Source organism: Corythoichthys intestinalis, chromosome 21 (assembly GCF_030265065.1).
Source record: "Corythoichthys intestinalis isolate RoL2023-P3 chromosome 21, ASM3026506v1, whole genome shotgun sequence".
NCBI classification, from domain to species: Eukaryota; Metazoa; Chordata; class Actinopteri; order Syngnathiformes; family Syngnathidae; genus Corythoichthys; species Corythoichthys intestinalis.
In genome coordinates this window covers 18,784,823-18,808,053 of record NC_080415.1, presented here as the reverse complement: position 1 = coordinate 18,808,053, position 23,231 = coordinate 18,784,823, and the positions used below count along the sequence as shown (strand labels likewise).

Genomic DNA, 23,231 nt, shown 5'->3' with positions numbered 1-23,231 from the left:
CGGCTGAGTGGTATTCTCGGTGGACAAGGAGCATGTCAGCCACGAAATGCAAGCCACCTCCGTATTAAAACGTGCCATGATCCCAGTATCTGACATAATATAAAACACGACGTTTACTCACTTCCTTCCTGTCGCACATTTGTTTTGGCTGATCTCAAACAGGAACTTTCTGAAACCCAAAAAGGCTCACACGCCTCTGCCCAGTGCAGCTACAAAAGCCTGCAGCCGTTTGGCTGGCTTGATGCGAAAAATAAACGAATTAATCAGCTGAATCCGCAGTCCATCTGCATGCTATAAAGCAATGTTTTATTGTGAGCTGCTGACCCGGGTGACGTCACACTCCATTCGTCCTAAACCCGAGACTTGAGCCAGAAATAACTCATTTTCATGGTGCGGGATTCAAAAATTGAATATATAAAACGATCGCTTCCACACACATCAAAGCGGTCCATTTCATTCAGAAGCATAAAACCACATAAATAAGAAATAAACATGCTTTTTGCTGTCATACACACTTTAAGTACATTTTTGTGTCTGTACTTTACTTGACCACAAATATGAAGTGGTACTTTTTACTTTTCACTACATTTTATAGCACATATCTGTACTTGTACTCCGCTACTTTTCAAATTGTCATCTGCGTTACACGTTACTTTTGTTTTTTTTTTCCTCATTATGACTTGATAAACCGTAATTGAGCACTAGATGGCAGCAATTTAATTACAAGTTTAGGCAGGTGAAATATTGACCAACAAAAACCACCTCACTCTTGTACAGTAGGTGGCAGTATGCACCTGATAGTTGCTTGCAATCCACCATTAAGATACATTTTGGAGTTTTTGAGCTTGTTAAAGCGGAGGTTCAAAATTTTTGACATCAGACTTAATCTTCAAGTTAGCGGGACTTTAATTAGTCGGTGGAGTTGATTTCAACCATTTCCGTGCAGTTTGTTAGTTATAAATTTCAGGGCTCCGTAGTGGCTGAGCTAGCGCAAATCAATGGTGCCATCCTAGCATGCCAATAAAAACGATATTAACATATCTAACATGGTCAAATAAATTCAGAATGCAGATCTTTGTTGAAAATACCCATTCGGTCAAAACAATGTCAAACCAACAATGTCACACCAAATTGCCGTAATTCATTTATTTCTGTGGGACTATTTTTTTTAGATGCGTAATGCGACCACAATAGAGAGGAGTGCTTCGGCCACTCGTGCTCATGCTGCATTGGAGGAAGGTGGGAAGTTGGACTTATCCCACTCAGGTGGTACCAGTTGCGACCTCAAAGCATTTCAAGCGTTTTGTTATTTTGGCCATCAAAAGACATGTTGATTTCCAGCAAACCTGCCTTCTCGTAAGTGAGCAAATAGTGGAGGAAAAACAACAGCTAAGGTAAATACACCACACTGTAAACTCCCTTCTTTAGTTTTTCTATTGACGGTCTGCTTTTCGACGGGCAGCGCAATTTGTCGAGTGACGTCTGATTGACTCATGAAGTCGGGGTACTTTTTTTTCCTCACTTTGCGATTAGGGCCTCTCAGTTCGAGTGGCGTTCCAATGATAGTTTTCCTGGTCGGAGGTTGGAAAACTCCGACTTCCCAACTTCCTTGAATGCAGCATCAGCCTACTGAGTATTGACTGAAAAACGGCAACATAGTATCAAGTGAAACTTGCATTTAGAGGCTGTGGAAACAGTTTGACAGACACAAGAAATGGGCAAATGACAGTTTCCAAAAAATTCCCAATGAAGAACGAGGAACAATACAAACTGTGGATACTTGCTGCCTGCTATGACAAACACTGGTGGAAAAATATCACTCAGCTCTGCATCCGGTTAGTATTATTTGGTGACGATAGAAATTTGGCACTTGATCAAATCATAAATAGTGAATTAGAAAAAATTAACTCATGCTTCATATGTAATGAACTCTCTCTAAATATCAATTAAACAAATTGCATTTTGTTTCGCTCCCATAAAACACAAGCCATTAAATAAATCTGCCTAGAAATAAATGGAGAAAACATTGAAAGGGTCGGCTCTACAAAGTTACCGGGGGTTCATTTTAATGTACCTTAATTAAAAAAAACAACAAATATTGATGATCTCACAAAAAAACTGACAAAATATGCCTCTCTGTTCTTTAAACTGAGACATTATTCTCATCTCATTCTGTATAAATCTTTATTTGAACCAAATTTACAGTACTGCAATACAGGGCCCACCCAGGCCATTTGGGGCCCAAAGCAAAATAATGCAAAGGGGCACATATTTTTGGCCCACCATTTCGTCACAGTGTACTGTGAAACCCATACATGCTATCCAACCCATACGTCCATATTTTGTATATTAATCAGATTTTGTTGCACTGCATACTTCAAACTTCTCACCCCAAATGATTGTCAGTAGTTACAGTAGATAGCGCCAAACCTTTTTCTAAAAGTGGAAAGAAAGAAGTTAAGGAAGAATTTTTATTTTTTTTAAGCTTGTGATCAAGTATCAAAACTCACAAAAGTCAAATAAAGCAAACTGTAGTAAACAAAATAGAATAAAAATAAAACATTTGCCAGATTGGGGGCCCCCTAGTGGTCAGGGGCCCTAAGCAGCTGCATAGTCTGCGTATAGGCTGGGCCGGCCCTGCTGCAATATCATGTGGTGCAACAGATTTCCAATTTATTAAAAAAAAAAAAAAAAAAAAAAAAGTTATACGTTCCCTAACATGGTTCATAGACTTCATAATATATTGACACGGGGCACAGCGCCGATCCGTAGGGGGCCTATTTTCAAAAACTTAAATATCTTAAAATACAAAGCTGCTACCGACCTAAAACCAAAATAGGCACCTACCTTAGCCATATATATATGAGTCTCCATGAGCAGCGACATCAAAAAATTCAAAGTTGTTCCCTTTTAATTTTATATAAGTTCAAGAATACAATTATCAGATTTTACACTAGATACACAAAAATCACCAAATGCAGAGATAATCACCTATATTTTCAGGATCAATAGCAATATTTAATAATATATATAAGTTTTTGCCCAAAATAGCAACTTACCATTTTTTTCAACAGCGAATAAATCACTCAATTTTCACATCAGAAACTTACGGTAATACTTGAGGAAAACATGCAAAATCAATTATAAATAATTTATAAATAGATTATCAATAAATTATATATGCAATCACAACTTATTAGAGAATAGAATAGCCCTTTATTGTCATTACACAGTTGTATAGTTAGTTATATATAGTTGTAGTGAACGAGGCTAGCGGCCGCCTGACATAAACAGCTTTTCTGGCGAAAATTCTTGTGAATAAATGCTTAAATCCCCTAAATCTTCATAGATTTGGCTGAAAACAGTCTCAATTCTTGGTTAAAAGCAATTAAAAAACGTGCATTTAGCGTTTATTTTACGTAAATATGGCGAACTAAGATGCCAATGCAGTAGCGGCTGATTTCTCCCATTGATTTTTTTCACGTCGTTTAAAAATGCATGCATGGTATAAAAAATATAATAATTACCTTGAATCCTGGAACAAATCACTCCTGAGGCAATCCTTTCTGTTTGTATGCTGTACAGCTTTCGTACTTTTTGAAAATCCAAGCTTAAATCCGGCTTGGACATGAGCGTGTGCGGTCTTCGAATGACTAAATGAAGCTCAGCCTCCTATGGTAAGGCGTGGCGCAAAGAATGACGATGTGTCTGGTCAATAGAGTTTTGAAGGTTATGCATGGTCTGAGTTCAATGTTTGAACTAAAAATAATTTTTACCACCATTACCTTCTGAGGCCTACAGAACTTAACTATTTTTTTAAACTCTTGCGTAATGTATCAAAACATCCATAAACTAAAGCGTCAATTAGGTGACCTCAACCCAATCTGTACTCCTCAGCACATATATACTACCAGAAGAAAAAAAATCAAATCACTGGGAAAAAAGGCTAAAGTGTACAAGCTGTAGCATTGTGTGCAGAGGACCACAGATTTGGAATGAACTTGGCAAAACACTTATACTCCATCTCCATTCTTAAGAGAACACTCAAAACTCATCACCTAGCAATATCAAAGGGAAATGCTCCAAGGCATAGTCCAATATTTATTTATATGCAATATTTAATGTGCAATACTTACTTACCTGCAATATTCAAAGCCTTAACTGTCAAACTGCTGCTACTTCACTTTGATTATTTGCACTGCCTGAACATAGGGCTATCTCATACGCATTTTATATTTGTTTATTTAGATTTTATACTTGCAAGTCACTTTTGAGATTTTAACTTATCATGCACGGCAAAGGGAAGTGCTCCACAATTTCAGTGTACAACTGAATAATGACAATAAAGGGCTATTGTATTCTATAAAAAAATTCAATGTATATAGATTTATTAGTAATCTATATATATATCATCATTGATTCTGCATGCTTTGCTCAAGTATTAAGTAGTGTTGCACCGATACCATTTTTTGGCCCCGATACCGATACCTGGCTGTGCAGTATCGGCCGATACCGATACCACCCTGTTTATATATATATATATATATATATATATATATATATATATATATATGTATATTTTTTTTTTCTTCTTAATTTTTTTTTTTTTTTTTCCCCAAAGAGCTACATAATTGAATGTGAAATCATTGCTATCAAGGCTTTGTCAGGCTGTTGCTTACCTTTGCAAAATAGGAAAAAGTACACCAAACCCTAGTAGACAATAGTTGAATAAACCTTTGGCTCTCAAAGGCTAAAATAGTGCTAAATTTGTGAAATTAATTAAACATGTATAATACTAGCCCAACAGTAAGAAAGTAAAAATAAATTCATAATAATAAACTCTGAATGAATTGAATAAACTTTTTTAAACCTCTCAAAGTCCAGACAGTGCAACTTTCATGAAATTATTGTCACATTCTGCTGCTGGTTAGATTGTGTTTTGTTGTTGGGCGTGGGGGCGTGGCACTTGAATCCAATGCAGGCTCATCAACGCAGTATTTAAGCACGGGTGATCTCAGAGAAGGCTGCCGAGATATTTGCCTTGCTGATCGCGATTTGACATCTGGCACAATAATCTCGTTACATTTGCTTTTTATGCCCCTGCATTGGGTTTTTCTGTTAGTGTGCTGCTCTCGTTTGTAACCGCTGCTTAGTTTGTCCGTCGACTTGCTGTCACGGACTCCTTTTGTTATTTCTACTATCCCGCGATCGCGTGTTATTTTTTGTTTGCAATCATTAAACCCTTTTATGTATCCCCCGCTTGTTGTCTACTTCGAGGTTCAACCTTGTTTCCGCATTTGCGGACGCTAACAATTATAAGTAATAATAATTGACCACAGCATCCCGTCTCTCCTTTTTTTCGGGAGGTGGGAGTCCCTTATTTCTATTTCTGAAAGGTGGCAACAATACTTTGGAAACACTTCCCAAATTACTGCAGCATTTCTTTCAGTAAAAGACAATAAAAGTAAAGTAGACGAAGTGAACTGACCAGAGATTGTTGCTCCGGTCCAGCGGCCTTCTTCCTCTGGATAGCAGTCCTGCTCTTGCAGGCTTAAACTCGTTGCGTTCGTTCACGTTTCGTCTTCAAATTTTTTATCAAGTTCGAGGTATTGAAACTGGCCGATTTAACTCCACATCTCCAAACTTTCAGGCCGCAAATCTTGCATGCAGCCATTGATTTTAATCGACGGGATTTCTATTTGGAAATATTTCCCGACCGCCGCCATATTTCCTGGTTTGTTTTTCGTCCATATGAAAAAGCCCCCTTTTGATTGGTCAGGAGTGGCTATTGGCCTGCTCTCATTGGTCTGGAGCAGGCCAATAGCGATAGCTGCTTGGTGTTCACGTTTCACGTGTCATCACACAACACAGAGACAGAGTGTAGTGGTCAAATGTTATAATAATGGACCGGTAAATGGTATCGGCGCCGTCTTTGTTGGTACTCGCCGATACCGATACCACCATTTCGGGCCGGATCGGCGCCCCCTGCCGATACTAGTAACGGTATCGGTGCATCTTTAGAATTAAGTTTCTGATGTGAAAATTGAGTGATTTATTAGCTGTTGAAAACGTGCAGCAAATAACAGAAAAAGTTGGTATTTTGGGAAAAAACTTATGTGATATGTGAAATATTGCTATTGATCCTCAAAATATAGGTGATTATCTTTGCATTTTGTGATTTTTGTGCCTCTAGTGTAAAATCTAATTTTATAGCCATTTTAAGTTTTGTTATACTTATATAAAAAAAATAATCGGGATTTTATTAGGGAACGACTTTGAATTTTTGATGCCACTGCTCATGGAGACTCATATATGGCTAAGGTAGGTGCCTGTTTTGGTTATAGGTCGGCAGCAGCTTTGGTTTTGAAAATATTTCAATTTTAAGTTTTTTAAAATAGGCCCCCTCCGGATCGGCCCCGTGTCCCGTGTCATTATGAAGTCTATGTTATGTTTAATATGCTGATTCTTTGAATAACATCACTAAGGTATCTCATACCAAATCCAGTGTATTCAGTGTTGAAATTGTCCACAGTTAATTGTTTGTATGGGTATAGGTGTGTGTATGCTGTCCAACTGGGCCCCTACTAAAAGCTTTAAATAGCTTCTTTGGAGTGTCTTTTTCGCGCATTTTATCATATGAACTGCTTGTATAATATGATTATGACCGGTGTTCTGCCAAAATCTGCTACACCGGCGAAACGTGCTACATTGGTCGAATTTGACACCCAAAGTACTACCGTGCGCTCTAAACGTGTTTTGTTTGGATGGATACAGGAATAACGTACTACAAAAATGCCTGCAGAAAATACTTAAATGTAGTTATATCAAATAAGGATGGTTCAAATACGCTACGTGACTAATGTGGTCAACTGATTCAAAGCTTAACACAAAAAAACACAATGGTTAAAAGTATGAGAGGGTAATACATGCAAAAAGTATATTTGAGGCAGTGAAAAGGTTCTAAATAACTAAATAAAAACAAAAATAGTACTCGCCGCTTCTAACCGATGTGCGCATGCGTGTGGATGCTCGCGCAAGCGCTGAGCATTGTGTAGGACGTTTCGCTGTGTAGTAAGGAATGGCCGAACACCGGTATTCCTTCAATGATGTATGAATTAAACTAAACTGAAACTAAATATAGTCATGAAAAGTGCGAGTTAGGTGACGTGACTTCATAGTTGGTTGGTTGCTTTCCACTGGTCAAACACTAGCTTAGCACTCACTGCATCTTCAACACCCATTCCTGCACAAAAAACAAACAAACAAACAAATAAATCATCCCGTTGTTTTAGCAAGTAAGGTAAGGAAGTCAAGTACCGTAATTTTCGGACTATAAGGTGCACCTGAGTATAAGCAGCCACCCACCAAATTTGACAAGAAAATGCCATGTGTTCATAGATAAGTCACACTGGACTATAAGCCGCAGCTGTCCTCACTGTATTATGGAATATTTACACCAAAAGATAACCGGTAACACTTTATTTGACAGCAGCATCTTAAGACCAAATGAACCACCATGAAGCTTTGGCTGCAAAGCTTAATTGCTTCAAGAAGCTTCATTTGGACATCACTGCTCCCTTAGAGGGGAACGGTCAACCTCTGCTGCCACCTACTGTTGCTGTTGTCGTCGAACATGCCTCCTGGCGTGCATTGCAGTGCTACAGATATAAATAACAATCAGAATTCATGTTCTGCGCTAATTTTTTCTTCAGTTACTGTTCCAGTTGTTTCATTAATTGCTAGTCATGGTATTTGGTAACACTTCATTTGACAGCGGCGTCATATGACTGTCAAAAGACCATTATAATTATTAAGTGACACTGCTATGAGCCGTAATGTAATTTTGTGTCATCCGGCAAATTATCTCACTTTTGAATGGATGTACATAAATGGAGTTAGTGACATAATTTGGCAGATGACACTAAATGACATCGGTCAAAAGCATTCATTATTACCCATTATCATGTCATGTCATAATTATGCCCTAACCTTATGGCAGTCTTATGACGCCGCTGTTAAATATAGTGTTACCTATTAACTAAGGGTGTAACGGTACATGTATTTGTATTGAACCGTTTCGGTACGTGGTGCTCGGTTCGGAACGGAGGCATACCGAACGAGTTTCTGACGTAATGTAACCCTTACTTTTCGAGGCTGAGAGTCAAGCGGGTTACAGTTTCTTTGTGTAGATTATATTTACTCCGTCTTCTCAACTATAATGAGGACCAACACGGTCGGGTAGTATAACCCAGAAATGTCAACGGTGCGACAACGTGGCCGCCGCGAGAACGCAGTGAAACGCGGGCATTAAAGTCAATCAGCCAATGCACACCAGTCGCAGTGCGGCCGAGTGTTAGACGCGTCCCAGAAGCGGCTCAACACGACGCACGCGAAAAGAGCGGCAAAGTTTATTATTTGACGCGAGACGCGACCCTCCTGCGTCAATACTACTACCGGTAGCTAGGTTCGGGCCGACCGGAAGTCACTCGTGTAAAAATACAGTGGATCTGGTCGATTTTCAAACTAATATGCAATCGTAACGAAAGATGTATCCCGATTGATCGGGTCCGATCACGTCATTTTCAAAGTATCGGAATCGGCAAAAAAATATCAGACATGCCTTTTTTAATATATATTTTTTTTTTTTGTTTTTGATTAAATCATTTTCTAATTGTATCTCACATTACAGACAAAATGTCTAGCACTCGTCCAGAGTTGGCTTAAAGTAGGGATATCAAATTTATCGCGTTAACGGCGGTAATAACATTAAAATATTTAACACAATTAACGCATGCACTGCACTACCCACTCACGCATTGTCGCATTCAATCTATAATGGAGCCGATTTCCCTATATATAGAGCTAAAAGGCAACATAAAATGAGTAGAGAGAATTTTGGCAGCCTTTGAAGCCTTTTTTTAATTGGCTAGAGCCTTACAATCCCCCTCTAAACAATTAGAAATATCGTGGGAAGCAATGTGGGGAAGAAAGGTAGTAGCTGATCTTTTTCTTAACACCCTATGTTATTTCCCAACGCAGAGAAGACATATATCAATTGGTACCACTACGCACAGTCATGGTTCCACTTCCCATCATGCATTTGGGCAGAAGTTAAATGGCTTCAGTATCATTTACTGAAAGCTCAACAAATACACTAGATGGCAATATTTAGTCACAATATACAAAGTCAAATTTATCCTTTAAGAATTACAAGTCTTTCTATCTGTGTATCCCTCTCACATAAAGAATGTTAATCATGTAAATGCCATCTTGAAGATTTGTCATAATAAACAAATACAGTACTTATGTACTGTATGTTGAATGTATATATTCGTCCGAGTTTTATTCATTTTTTTCTTAATGCATTGCCAAAATGTATATGATGGGGAAAAATTATCGGGAATGATTGGAATTGAATCGGGAGCAAAAAAAAAGCAATCGGATCGGGAAATATCGGGATCGGCAGACACTCAAACTAAAACGATCGGGATCGGATCGGGAGGAAAAAACATGATCGGAACAACCCTAATCATAACCCAGTTTATGAGTCCATCAGATCTCCTGAGTGGTAGAACGGGGCACAGTTGACTTGTCTTTGTTGATTTACTGCTGTCCTTTCTGCTATAATAATAACCAACACATGTTCAATACATAACCCTCCTACCACAACAAAACAAGTAGGAACTAATATTCACATAGGAACTAAAGTTATATAACATAAAATATACAATATAAATGAATACTACATCACATTTGTCAAATATAATCACATAATAAAATAAATAATAGCTCATTTAAATAAAATAAATTGAAATGAGCTAAATCACCTGTAATTAAATAACAAGACATAGATCCTGCTTACACAATTAAACTTATTAATTTCTGTGTGGCGCTTTCACTTGAGAAAATCCACCAATAAAGCTTTTGAAAACCGTTCATAAGAAAAAAAATGATTCATTGAGGCATTTCACTTGTAAAATACATGTTAAAATCTTTGTCATTGGGATGTATTTTCTCTTTAGCACAGGACTTTTTTCTTCTTTCTTTCAGAAAGAAAGCTGACCAATACGCGGGGTCTGAAAGGCAAATTGTTGTTGGATTATCTTTAAATACCCGCTAATGTATATTATAAGCTAATGTTCCTATTGTTGAAAGCACAAAGGTGTGTAATAAACAACTAGCACATTTATATTTTGCATTTTGTTTTCTTACTGTACCAAAAATGAACTGAACCGTAACCTCAAAACCGAGGTACGTACCGAACCGAGATTTTTGTGTACCGTTACACCCCTACTATTAACCCAATAAACCAACAAATAAGCCGCACTGTACTATAAGATTTAAGGATTTAAAATGAGGGAAAAAAGTAGCGGCTTATAGTCCAGAAATTACGGTAATTAGGATTTCTTTCTCACCAAGGGACTTAAACACAGTTGTCTTCTCTCTGAGTGCAGGTTTTCCCCCGCTGATAACTTCTCCGAGCTCTGCAAACACTTCTACCTGAAACACAAGTCACTTGGTTGAAGGCAGTGAACTGGAAATTATTCAGAACACTTTTTCATGATTTTATGTTACAGCCTTATTTAGAAAGAAAAAAATATATACAGTACAACAGCATAATGACAACATGAAACAATCATTTTCAAAATGTCTTTAAAATTTCATGTAAATACTGTATTTATGCAGTCAGCTTTGACTGCCAAAAATGCGGGCCCCCTATTTATTGGCCCCGCCCCCCGTCAATACATTATGATGTCTATGCGTGAGCCTTGTATCGCACATTGACCGAAAATCAACAGGAAATTGTTTCAACATAATTTGGTCTTAAATGATCATTTTAAGGTCTTAAAAATGTCTTTAAAAGCATTAAATTTGTCTTGTAAAAGGGTGCAAGAACCCTGCTTCTGCTTTTGTACAAGGGCTGGTCATAGCTTAGCACAGCACTATGGTTTAGATGTCTCTAAACTAAGACGCTTGGGATTTGTTATGTGAGCAGAACATTTGCATTCATGGTGCCAAAATTAAAGGAACAATAAATTATTGAAAAATAGGGAATAGTCCACAAACACATATATCAGTATCAGATTTTTGTAGTTGGACAATATCAGGATATCGATCATTATCAATCATTATCGAACAACTCTAATGCATAGACTTTAACACAATCCTTTGTTGTTGCACCTACCCATTGTGTTTTTTATCACTTTTTAGTAGTATTTACACGCATCTTGATTCATGTAATCATGTAAAGTGAAGCTCTGTAAATGCTGTGTAGTGCACTATCGCTCATTTCGAAAACCACACATAGACTTTACAATAGTATTGACGGGGCGCGGGGCCGATTAATAGAGGGCCTATCTCCGTCAAAGCTGACCAAGTGGAAACACAGACAAAGAACATTTTACGCTGAAAATTCTTGTGAATGAATGCTTAAATCCCTGAATTCTCTATAGATATGGACGTAAAACAGTCTCGTAAATATGTCGAATGTGCTGTTAAGTCTTTAAGCCACAGTAGCGCCGCCTTACCACAACAAAGATCTTTTTATGTAGCATTTTTTGTGAATAAATCTTTAAATCTCTGAATTCTTTATAGTTATGAACGTAAAACAGTCTCGATTCTTGGTTAAAAAAACAAAACAAAAAAAAAACGGGCAGTATTATTTATTTTACGTAAATATGTCGAATGTGCTGCTTGTCTTTAAGTCACTGTGGCCCCGCCTTATCACAACAATGGCTTTTTACGTTAAAATTCTTGTGAATAAATGCTTAAATCACTGAATTCTTTATAGATATAAACGTCAAACAGTCTCGATTCTTGGTTAAAAGTAAAAAAAAAAAAAACGGGGAAATGAGCATTTATTTTACGTAAATATGTTGAATCCGCTGCTCTTAAGTCACTGTGGCGCCGCCTTACCACAAAACAAAAAGAGCTTTTTACGTTGAAATTCTTGTGAACAAATTCCTAAATCCCTGAATTCTTTATAAATATGGACGTAAAACGGTCTCGCCTCTTTGTTAAAAGAGCAAAGAACCAGGCAATTAGCATTTATTTTACGTAAATATTGCGAACTATGATGCCAATTTTTGTCCAATATGGCTAATTTCTTCCATCGATTTTTTTCCACAACGTTTCAAAATGCATGGTACGAAAAAATATAATAATTACCTTGAATCCTCGAACAAATCACTCCTCAGACAATCCTTCCTGTTCGTATGCGGTACAGCTTTCGAACTTTTATCCTAAATCCGGCGTTGAATCACTGCATGTGTCGCTGCGACAGACGTCGAATAACTGAATATTCATTCGCTGCCACCCTCCCAGTTCAAATCGATTGGACGTCTACTACTCATACACTCATTTAAAGGAAAAAGCTACATGATTTAGCATTTAACCCTCAATGAGTTAAAAAGAAAAATCCTAAAAGATGCTATTTGTATATTTTACGTGTGAGTGTTTTGAGTCACAAACTTGTATTTCAAGGTACAATTGCACTTTCTCAATTGAAACTGACCCCGGAGAGAAGGATGTCACCAGATTCTACTGCTGCTCCCTCCCTGCTGTCAACGTACACCACCGCCTCCTTCATCAGCACGTTGTCCAGTTCTCTCCTGTCGGGACTGCAAGCTCCAACCGCTGTCCGGTAACATTTTTTTTTCTTAACTAGCAACTGGGAAATATACCATGACTTGTTTTGTATGCTCACCAGCCACGTGGGCTCCCGGTTTGACCCACTTTCCAAAGAGCACCGGCTCTGAACTTGAAGTCACCGTCACAATGACATCAGCTTCCGTCACCGCTGTCTTAGCGGAGTCACACAGGGTAACCGGACCACTGACGGAGCTCTGAAACCTGTCCATTCCGTCTTTCCTATGGCCCCACACGCGCACCTTTCATGTAAATTCCAAGTTAAAAATGACAGAATTTTCACTTTCCTGCTGTGCATTAATAGAGGAAAACATCAGTAAAGGCCAATATTTCCAAAAAGTAGGTAAAAATTTCTGTAAGCAGCAATTTTTAAATGCCAGAAGTGTTTTAGCCAATCAAATGTCAGTACAGTGGTATGAAAAAGTATCTGAACCTTTTGGAATTTCTTAGATTTCTACATAAAATCACCATCAAATGTAATATTTGTTAAAATCACACTGATGATAAAACAGTGTCTGCTTTAACTAAAACCACCTAAACATTTATAGGTTTTCATATTTTAATGAGGATGGTATGCAAACAATTACAGAAGGGGGAAAAATTTGTAACTGAACCATCACATTTAATATTTTGTGCCACCCACCCCCTTGGCAGCAATAACTTCAACCAGACGCTTCCTGTAGCTGCAGATCAGTCTGGCACATCGATCAGGACTAATCTTGGCCCGTTCTTCTCTACAAAACTGCTGTCGTTCAGTCAGATTCCTGGAATGTCTGTCATGAATCGCTGTCTTTAGGTAATGCCACAGCATCTCAATGGGGTTCAAGTCTTGATTTTGACTTGGCCACTCCAGAATGTGTATTTTATTCTTCTGAAACCATTCTAAAGTAGATTTACTTCTGTGTTTTGGATTATTGTCTTGTTGCAGCGTCCTTCCTCTTTTTAGTTTCAACTGTCTGACAGACGGCCTCAGGTTTTCCTGTAAAAAATCCAGATAAACTTTTGAATTCCTTTTTCCATTAATGATTGCAAGTTGTCCAGGCCCTGAGGCAGCCAAACAGCCCCAAATCATGATGCACTCTCCACCATGCTTTTCAGTGGGGATGAGGTGTTGATGTTGGTGAGCTGTTCCATTTTTACTCCACACGACGTTGTTTGTTACTCCCAAACAATTCAACTTTGGTTTCATCAGTCCACAAAATATTTTGCCCAAACTTCTGTGACGTGTACAAGTGCAACAAGCAACGAGCAACAATGTTTTTTAGACAGCTGTGGCTTCCTCCGTGGAATCCTCCCATGAACACCATTTTTAGCCATAGTTTTACATATAGTTGATGTGTGTACAGAGATATTGGACTGTGCTAGTGATTTCGGTAAGTCATGAGCAGACACTCTATGGTTCTTTTTTAATCTCTCTGAGTATTCTGCGCTGAACTCTTGGCGTCATCTTTGGTGGAGGGCCACTCCCTGGGAGAGAAGCAACAGTGCCAAACTCTCTCCATTTGTAGACAACTTCTCTAACTGTCGATTGATGAACATCTAGACTGTTAAGAGATGGTTTTGTATCCTTTCCCAGCTTTATACAAATCAACAATCCTTGATCGCTGGTCTTCAGCAAGCTCTTGTGACCAATCCATGATGCACATCAGACAATGCTTCTCATCAAGAATTTTTATGTTTAACCGTTTAAAAACATTTTTAATTTAAACCACTCATCAGTGACTGTGCACACATCTGACTTAAATTGTTTGGTAAAAATTGGTTTCAATTGCTCTTTAAGTCTCCTTAGGCAGAGGGTTCACTTACTTATTTTTCCCCCTTCTCTAATTGTTTTATAATAATAATACTTTTTCATACCACTGTATGTGAATAAAAAGAGCTCTATCTATCTATCTATCTATCTATCTATCTATCTATCTATCTATCTATCTATCTATCTATCTATCTATCTATCTATCTATCTATCTATCTATCTATCTATCTATCTATCTATCTATCTATCTATCTATCTATCTATCTATCTATCTATCTATCTATCTATGAGAGACAGAATGTGGAAAAAAAAAATCACATTGTTTGATTTTTAAAAGAATTTATTTGCAAATCATAGTGGAAAATAAGTATTTAGTCAATACCAAAAGTTCATCTCAATACTTTGTTATGTACCCTTTGTTGGCAAGAACAGAGGCCAAACGTTTTCTGTAACTCTTCACAAGCTTTTCACACAGTTCTGTGGAGATCTGGAGACTGGCTAGGCCATTCCAGGACCTTGAAATGCGTCTTACGAAGCCACTCCTTTGTTGCCCTGGCTGTGTGTTTGGGATCATTGTCATGCTGAAAGACCCAGCCACGTCTCATCTTCAATGCCCTTGCTGATGGGAGGAGATTTTCACTCAAAATCTCTGGATACATGGCCCCATTCATTCTTTCCTGTTGTCCTGGTCCCTTTGCAGATAAACAGCCCCAAAGCATGATGTTTCCACCCCCATCCTTCACAGTGGGTATGGTGTTCTTCAGATACAATTCAGTATTCTTTCTCCTTCAAACATGAGAACCTGTGTTTCTACCAAAAAGTTCTATTTTGGTTTCATCTGACCATAACACATTCTCCCAGTCCTCTTCTGGATCATCCAAATGCTCTCTAGCGAACCGCAGATGGGCCTGGACGTGTACTTTCTTCAGCAAGGGGGACACGTCTGGCAGTGCAGGATTTTAGTCCCTGGCGGCGCATTGTGTTATTGTACTGATAGTAGCCTTTGCTACTGTGGTCCCAGCTCTCTGTAGGTCATTCACTAGGTCCCCCATGTGGTTTTGGGATTTTTGCGCACCGTTCTTGTTATCATTTTGCCGCCACGGGGTGAGAGCTTGCATGGAGCCTCAGATCAAGGGAGATTATCAGTGGTCTTGTACAGTGGGGAAAACAAGTATTTGATTTAATGGGTTTTCCCATTGGCAGTGTATCAGTGTACTTGTTCTCCCCACTGTATGTCTTCCATTTTCTAATAATTGCTCCCAAATTTGATTTCTTTACACCAAGCGTTTTACCTATTGCAGATTCAGTCTTCCCAGCCTGGTGCAGGTCTTTGATCTTGGCCATAGTGGAGTTTGGAGTGTGACTTACTGAGGTTGTGGACTGATGATAAGTTAAAACAGTTGCCATTAATACAGGTAACGAGTGGAGCCTCGTTAGACCTCGTTAGAAGAAGTTAGACCTCTTTGACAGCCAGAAATCTTGCTTGTTTGTAGGTGACCAAATATTTATTTTCGACTCTAATTTGGAAATAAATTATTTAAAAATCAAACAATGTGATATTCTGTTTTTTTTTCCACATTCTGTCTCTCATGGTTGAGGTTTACCCATGTTGACAGTTACAGGCCTCTCTAATCTTTTCAAGTAGGAGAACTTGCACAATTGGTGGTTGACTAAATACTTATTTGCCCCACTCTGTCTGTCTGTCGTAGTTATCATAGTTAAAAAAAAAAAAATACTGACTTGAATATGTAGATTCTTTGAGCAACCATCTTTGAAAAGAATGTCGTTTATATTAAATGATTTAAATTGCATCCAACAAACAACTACAAACACGAACACATGAAAAAGAATAAAACAATCAGTCTTTCCTTATTGTTATTCACGATCAAAATGTTTCTTAGGTACTTTAGTGTTCAACATTAACTATGTTATCGTTTTAAATTCAGGGTTTATTAGTTATAGCTTTAGGATTTGCTCAAATAGTAACTCAGATGAATTGTTATGGCCTGAGTTTAGAGCACAAGATAATATTTAACTTGCTGGTTAAATAGACAAAACTTAGGCAAAAATGGCTGATTTCCTTTTCCAGGACAACAACTAAGCCCTGAGCATTGTTACTCAGAAGCTTTTGCTCAACTAAATATAGTCCTCAATGAATTTCTTTTTCACTTTTTTTTAGTAGAGGTTTACGTCCTACTGAAAGGTATAACAATAATAATTTTCTACAGTTTTTTTTTTTATTGAATCTCTTTACAGATGTAAATTATTAAACAAATGTTGAAGTGACTTTACAACAGTTACGCTCAAAGGTCACAATTGGTTTAAAAAAAGTTCAGGTTCATTTCTAGAAACGATTATTTTAATGTGAAAATATACAATTGTCTAATATTTTTGTTTTGTATAGGCTACAATACATTTAAAGGGATAACTATTGAACAAATACATTTTAACCAGCCGGTTTTACAACAGTCCTGAATAATGCCTGAATCATGAGTTGTTGTTTTTTGTTTGGTTGTTTTTAGAAAGGGCCATCATTGGGTCAGTTTTAATTTGTTTTAACTTATGCAAAATATTGAATATGGACTGCACAAGAAGCTTAAAATCAGCCTACATTCTGTTGCACTTCTCAGTTTTAACGGTAGACTTAAACAGTGCCCTCTCCATTAGCTCAGGGGTCAAAATCTGACATGTTGAAATCAATGTAGGTATAGTATTTTGCTTAATATGAATAAATATATAATTAAAAATAAACCAAGGTGATAAATTCAGCAACTTGGTTGTGATTAGAGATAGCCAGATATATCGGCCGGCCGATATATCGGGCCAATATTTGGAAATCCAAAGTATATCGGTATCAGCCTTTTTTAAAAAAAAATCTGACTGGCCGATATGAAAAAGTAAATTTAAAACTAGGGAGAGGGATGAGGGATGAGGGATCGCGCCATTTTTCAGAGGATTGAAATCGGGTGAAAAGGATCGGGTTTTTAATCTAAAAAATATATATTTATACTTTTCTGCTTCATGCTCGTACAGCCTCACTCTGTCGCCTGCTGCTTTTCTTGGTCAGCAGTGCACTGCAAGTTATCTTGTTAAAGTTAACGATGATTGACAGGCGTTGAAGCTTTGATCTTGCCAGAGAAGCTTGGCACCGCTACCTTCAAAGACGCCGAATGTGTCAATCATCATTTAGCTTGGTAAACACAAGTGTGCTGTGGCAACTCATTGTCTGTGTGTGCGCGGCTGTTCTCAGCAGTGAGTGGATTTTACTGGACTCACACAATGAAGCATTTGATAAAGACAAGCGTTGTTCTACGTTAGGCGGCACGGTGGGAAATGACGTGTTTGAAACTTTTTTTTTTTTGAGACACTTTTTTCAGAGAGCTATTACACCTTTTATTCATCTTTATAAGTGATGTTTCTGAGTCTAGCAAATTCAGGCACATCTGGAGCCATTATGTTTTATTTGTGTGATTCAATAAACATGCTTTAGGCATTTCAATGAACTTCAGTGTTTGCACGATTCATTTTTTTTCACGCCAATTTTTGCACTTTTACTGCAAATGAATATCAGCTCCAACAATCGGTTATCGGCCCCTCTAACTTCTAATAATCGGTATCGATCCAGAAAAACTCAATCGGTCGATCTCTAGTTGTGATTTGCTTGACTTTTTTGCTGTTGCTGTGCATTTTCTTATTGTGATTTTGTTTGCAAAATCCTAATACCTCTGGATCATTTTGTTGTAGACCTTGACTCAATCACTGCAATTGACAGTTGTAGACTTCAAAAAACAGTGGAAGTATTTCCAGTTTCAAAGTTTGGACATCTGTGATTGATGGCAATCTTAGCTTAAAAACATGTAACGTGAGACTAAACCTTTTCTTTAACTAACTATATTTAGTACCTCTTTAAATGAAAACATCTCTGTGAAGACATTATAATGGCTCAGGGCTTGTTGTCCTGTTCCCAAGATGGCCAACACTTCCGCTTTGTGAGGCATCAAAAGCTGTACAAAAAGCATTTTTACTCTTTGTTAGTGGATGTTTTAAAACGTGAGCTACAGAGGACAAACCTTTGCAGAAATGGCTGACGCCGCGGCCGTCCTCATGCAGGTAATGACATTTCCTTCCATCACCTGAAAATCAGTATTAACTTTTAACCTGTTGAGGATCATGAGCTAGCACGCTACTTACGGCCATTGTTGTTCCACTCTCAGGGTCGAGCAGAACTACTGTGGCTTGAATTGATGGCAGCTCAGAATCTTTCTCACGATTGTAGGTGCTCACAAATTTTGTACATAAGATTCCGTTGTTTTCCATGTATGTTGGCATCAAGAAGATATTTCTGTTTAAAGGAAACATTTTAAATCGCAATTTTAATTCATTAATTGGAAGCCCAGGTACATGTATGGTATTGAGAGTATCTGTTGTGGTGGTTAATATAGCTACATTAACCCTTTCACATACAAATTATGATTTCTAGTTCCTTAAATATTTTTACTACATTCATATAGGACAGGGGTCTCAAACATGTGGTCCAGGGACCAATCGTGGCCAAATCCATGAGTAATAAAAATATAAAAAATTCTAAATAAAATTTTAGAAAATCAAAACATCCCCCCAAAAAATGTTTAAAAAATAATTAGAGATGATGCCGATCGATCGGATTTGATCACGTCATTTTCAAAGTATGGGAATCGGCAAAAAAATATCGGCCATGCCATTTTTAAATATATTAGGGCTGTCAAACGATTAATTTTTTTAATCGAGTTAATTACAGCTTAAAAATTAAATAATCGTAATTAATCGCAATTAATCGCAATTCACACCATCTATAAAATATGCCATATTTTTCTGTAAATTATACATGTATTCTGTAAAATAAATTGTTGGAATGGAAAGATAAGACACAAGATGGATATAAACATTCAACATACGGTACACAAGGACTGTAGTGGGCATTTCACTCGACTGTCATTCAAATCTGTCTATGCTGTCCTCACTCCGAAGTGTCTACTTTTTCCAAAGCTAGACAGCTAGTGAACGACGCCTTAATAATCAGACTTCTTCCTTTTTCATCTGATTTATTAATAAAATGGCCTCAAACCATTGTCCTCTTTAAACCGTCGTTAAACTACAAAAAAAAAGTACACAAGCATTGCATTAGCAACAACGTTAGCTTAGCACGCTATACAGGTTCACTAAACATAAACAAAAAGCGTCTCATACAAAAAATATAACATTTCGCTTACCAACATAATATGCACATTCTTTACAACAACCATACTTACGGACAAATCTTGTCCAAGGATCATATAAGCACAACATTACAACGTGGGCGTCAGCCCGAGACGTCGTGCAGCCATATTGAACTGTCAGTGTCAAGAAAACAATAAACCATGTCGCAAAGCAACCACAAGAGTTCGCTGTTGGACAGCACAAAAAGCCTTGCTGTGCTGTAAAACTTACCAAAAGGCAGAAAACTGTCTGAGCGGGACATGTGCATTAATTGCGTCAAATATTTTAACGTGATTAATTTAAAAAATTAATTACCGCGCGTTAACGCGATAATTTTGACAGCCGTAATATATATATTAATTAAATCGTTTTCTAATTGTATTTAACGTTACAGATATGATATATTACACTCATCCAGAGTCTTTAGTTTAGGCTTAAGGTAGGGTTATCAAAAATTTCCCGAAAATCGCGGCAATTAAATTATTAAAAAATGTGTCATGTTAAAATATTCAATGCAATTAATGTATGCCCTGCACAACCCTCTCACTCATTGTCGCGCTCAATCTGTAATGACGCCACTTTACCTATATAGAGAGATAAAAGGCAGCGCAAAATGAGTAGAGTGAATTTTGGCAGCCTTTGGAGCCTTTTTTTAATAGGCTAAAGTCTTACAATCCCTCTCCCTACACAATTAGAAATATCATGGGAAGCAATGTGGGGAAGCAAGGTATATTTTTCTTAACACCTTATGATATTTTCCAACGCAGACAAGATATATCAATTGGTAGCACTACGCAAAGTCATGGTTCCACTTCCCATCATGCATTTGGGTTGAATGGCTGCAGTATCATTTACTGAAAGCTCAACAAATACACTAGATGGCAATATTTAGTCACAATATACAAAGTCACAAGTCTTTCTATCCGTGGATCCCTCTCACAGAAAGAATGTTAATAATGTAAATGCCATCTTGAGGATTTATTGTCATAATAAACAAATACAGTACTTATGTACTGTATGTTGAATGTATATATTCGTCCGAGTTTTATTCATTTTTTTCTTAATGCATTGCCAAAATGTATATGATTGGGAAAAATTATTGGGAATGATTGGAATTGAATCGGGAGCAAAAAAAAGCAATCGGATCGGGAAATATCGGGAACGGCAGATACTCAAACTAAAACGATCGGGATCGGATTGGGAGCAAAAAACATTATCGGAACAACCCTAAAAATTATATAATTACTATTACATATAATAAGTGTCGACCGTTTGCCGTTTGAATTTGCTTTGGGAAATTTATCGATTTTTTTTGTTTGCCTGTTTTGTTTTGTTTTGTAACTCTTTTGCTCTCACATGGCTTAACTCTTTGGCTGCCATCGACGGAAATTTACGTCCAATCATTTTTAATTGGGATGGGTGTCTTATGCCGTTAATAGGTGTTTTCAATATCCATTTCCCTCTTTCACTTACTGCCACAACACATACTCTGTGGCCTGGACTGGCAGTGAACGAGTTAAGATAATGATAAATTTTGAATATACTGTATGTCCATTGAGACCATTGTCTTTGAAAGGGTTAACTCCTTCAGTGCCAATGACGATAATAAGACATTCAAACGTGGCTCTTTTAATCCTGCTGAGAATTTAAATTAGTTTGTCAGTAGTAGATGTCAAATCCATTAGTGGGCTGAAGGCTTAAGAGCCGTTCATTCGTTGCCAACCCTTTTAGTTCAAATGTATTGGACGTCTATCACCGTCAGTACCAGCACATATTCGTTCACTATATAGAAGAAAGTACAATAAAAAGATGGGCATCGACTTGTGGGATTTTTCTCATGTCAGATTGGTGCAGTGTGGCGGTGAGGTGAGGTGGTGAGGGTGCTGCAGCACCCCGTGGTATTAGGGAGAAAAAAAAAGTGTTTTTGTAAAAAAAAAAATGTATTTGTTGAAAAGAAATAAAACCCATTGAGTATTTAACTTTGGGGATTAAATATATATGTTTAACGATTTTTTGTTTTTGTTAATAACATGGTCACCACCTGACACCTTGCTTGCTACCTGGTCACGTTGAAGGCACTCTTGGAAAAGTTAACTGTTGACAGGAGGTGTTAAAATGGCGCAAAAAACAAATTAGCGATTTTTTTTTCTTTTACAAAAACAGCGAAATTTTCTAAAATTCAATTCCAGGTCAAAAGTGAAGATGATTATGATGATAGTTCTATCTGCTTTTGGTGTCTTCAAATAGGTAAGCTATGCTTGCATTGTAGCCATATTATTGTTTGTTGTTGTTATTGAGTTGCCGCCATGCAGAGCACTGTTGGATATTCGTGTGCAATTTGTCTAAGTTTTGTGAAAAGGGGGTGTTAAACTAAGGCTTATTGGAGCTTTTGGTTTTCAAATGTGTCATTGTGCCATCTAGCTGCACTGATTTGCGTTATAATACACGGGCGCTTTTGTTTCCAATACAAAAACTCCAACACACACTGTAGGTGAAATAGAACGCTGTCTTTGTAGTAGCCTAGTAGTAGTATGTAAACCATCCAGCATGAAATTGTACTGACATTGTGCACGCCTTGTATGGTGAAAATGCACAAGCATGACTTGGGTGCCAGTTGAATGTCAATGCGCTGTAATGTAATTGTAAAATCACAGCCACACATGTTTTTCTGCCATTTAAAATGAATGGAAAATTTGGACGTTCATAGCTGTCAATAGCACAGCCTTAGTTGGGTGCCAGTAGAATGTCAATGCGCTGTAATATAAAGTTTATGGTCAAAAATCATAATCGCACATTTTTCTTCCATTTAAAATGAATGGAAAATTTGGACGTTCATAGCCGTCAATGGCATAGCCTTACTTGGGGGCCAGTTGAATGTCAATGTGCTGTAATGGTGAGTGTATGGTCGAAAATCACAGCCACATGTTTTTCTGCCATTTAAAATGAATGGAAAATTTGGACGTGCATAGCCGTCAATGGCATGGACGTGCATGGCTTGCGAAAAATGCTACGTACCAAAAATAAATAAATAAATAAATGCCACATACCAAAAAAATGCCACATGGCAAAACCCCTTTTGCCACATGGCAGAAATAATGCCACATGGCAAAATCCATTTTTGCCACATCCCAAAAACTACTTTTTCCTCTTGGCCCTGCAGCAAATTTGGACCGAAGGCTGTTTTTGGATGGCAAACATTTTTAAAAAAAACAAAAAAACTTAGCACCCCCTGCTGTGATTGACTTCCAGCACCCTGTATTGGTTTTTGAGCTTAAAAGGCGATATCTGGGGGTTCACGGTAAATTGAATCGCGAGTAATAGACCGCAAAATGTACTACAAACAAGAAGAAAAAGTAAAAAACTACAGTATTTCATTCAATTAAAGAATATTAACCACATGCCATACTATAATATCAAAATAAGCTTACCCCTTGTGTTTTTTCAAGGGTATTGAAGACCTCACTGGCTGTATCACCTCTGAAGTGTCTCTTAAGGAAAATTTGGCCAAAGCTTCCTCCAGACGAGGGATAAGATCTGAGTATCGTAACAAACGAGAAACTTGATGTTCCAAAATGACAGTCGGGGGTTCGGCCAT

The 23,231-nt window shown here is 37.6% G+C and overlaps 1 protein-coding gene and 1 long non-coding RNA gene across 2 annotated transcripts; one reads left to right on the top strand and one right to left on the bottom strand.

The window, feature by feature from the left end:
- Positions 1 to 764: 764 nt before the first annotated feature.
- On the top strand, positions 765 to 14,606 carry LOC130909446 (uncharacterized). The gene is made up of 3 exons (XR_009061754.1): positions 765 to 1,394; positions 12,484 to 12,643; positions 12,710 to 14,606. It is a non-coding gene; the product is annotated as an uncharacterized LOC130909446 (long non-coding RNA).
- crym (crystallin, mu) lies at positions 6,510 to 23,231 on the bottom strand. Its single transcript, XM_057825928.1, has 8 exons — positions 23,065 to 23,231; positions 18,593 to 18,743; positions 18,472 to 18,534; positions 18,304 to 18,405; positions 12,707 to 12,890; positions 12,515 to 12,636; positions 10,416 to 10,500; positions 6,510 to 7,243 (listed from the first exon to the last, which is right to left on the bottom strand). The coding sequence occupies exons 1-8, from the start codon at positions 23,229 to 23,231 to the stop codon at positions 7,173 to 7,175; spliced, it is 945 nt and encodes a 314-aa protein (XP_057681911.1). The 3' UTR covers positions 6,510 to 7,172.

Excerpts from the sequence above, each read along its gene's own strand:
- crym (XM_057825928.1), bottom strand. The coding sequence starts at position 23,231 with ATGGCCGAACCCCCGACTGTCATTTTGGAACATCAAGTTTCTCGTTTG. Across the intron at positions 18,744-23,064 it reads CCCTTGAAAAAACACAAGGG|AAATATCTTCTTGATGCCAA; the intron begins GTAAGCTTATTT and ends TCCTTTAAACAG. Across the intron at positions 18,406-18,471 it reads CGTCAGCCATTTCTGCAAAG|CTTTTGATGCCTCACAAAGC; the intron begins GTTTGTCCTCTG and ends CTTTTTGTACAG.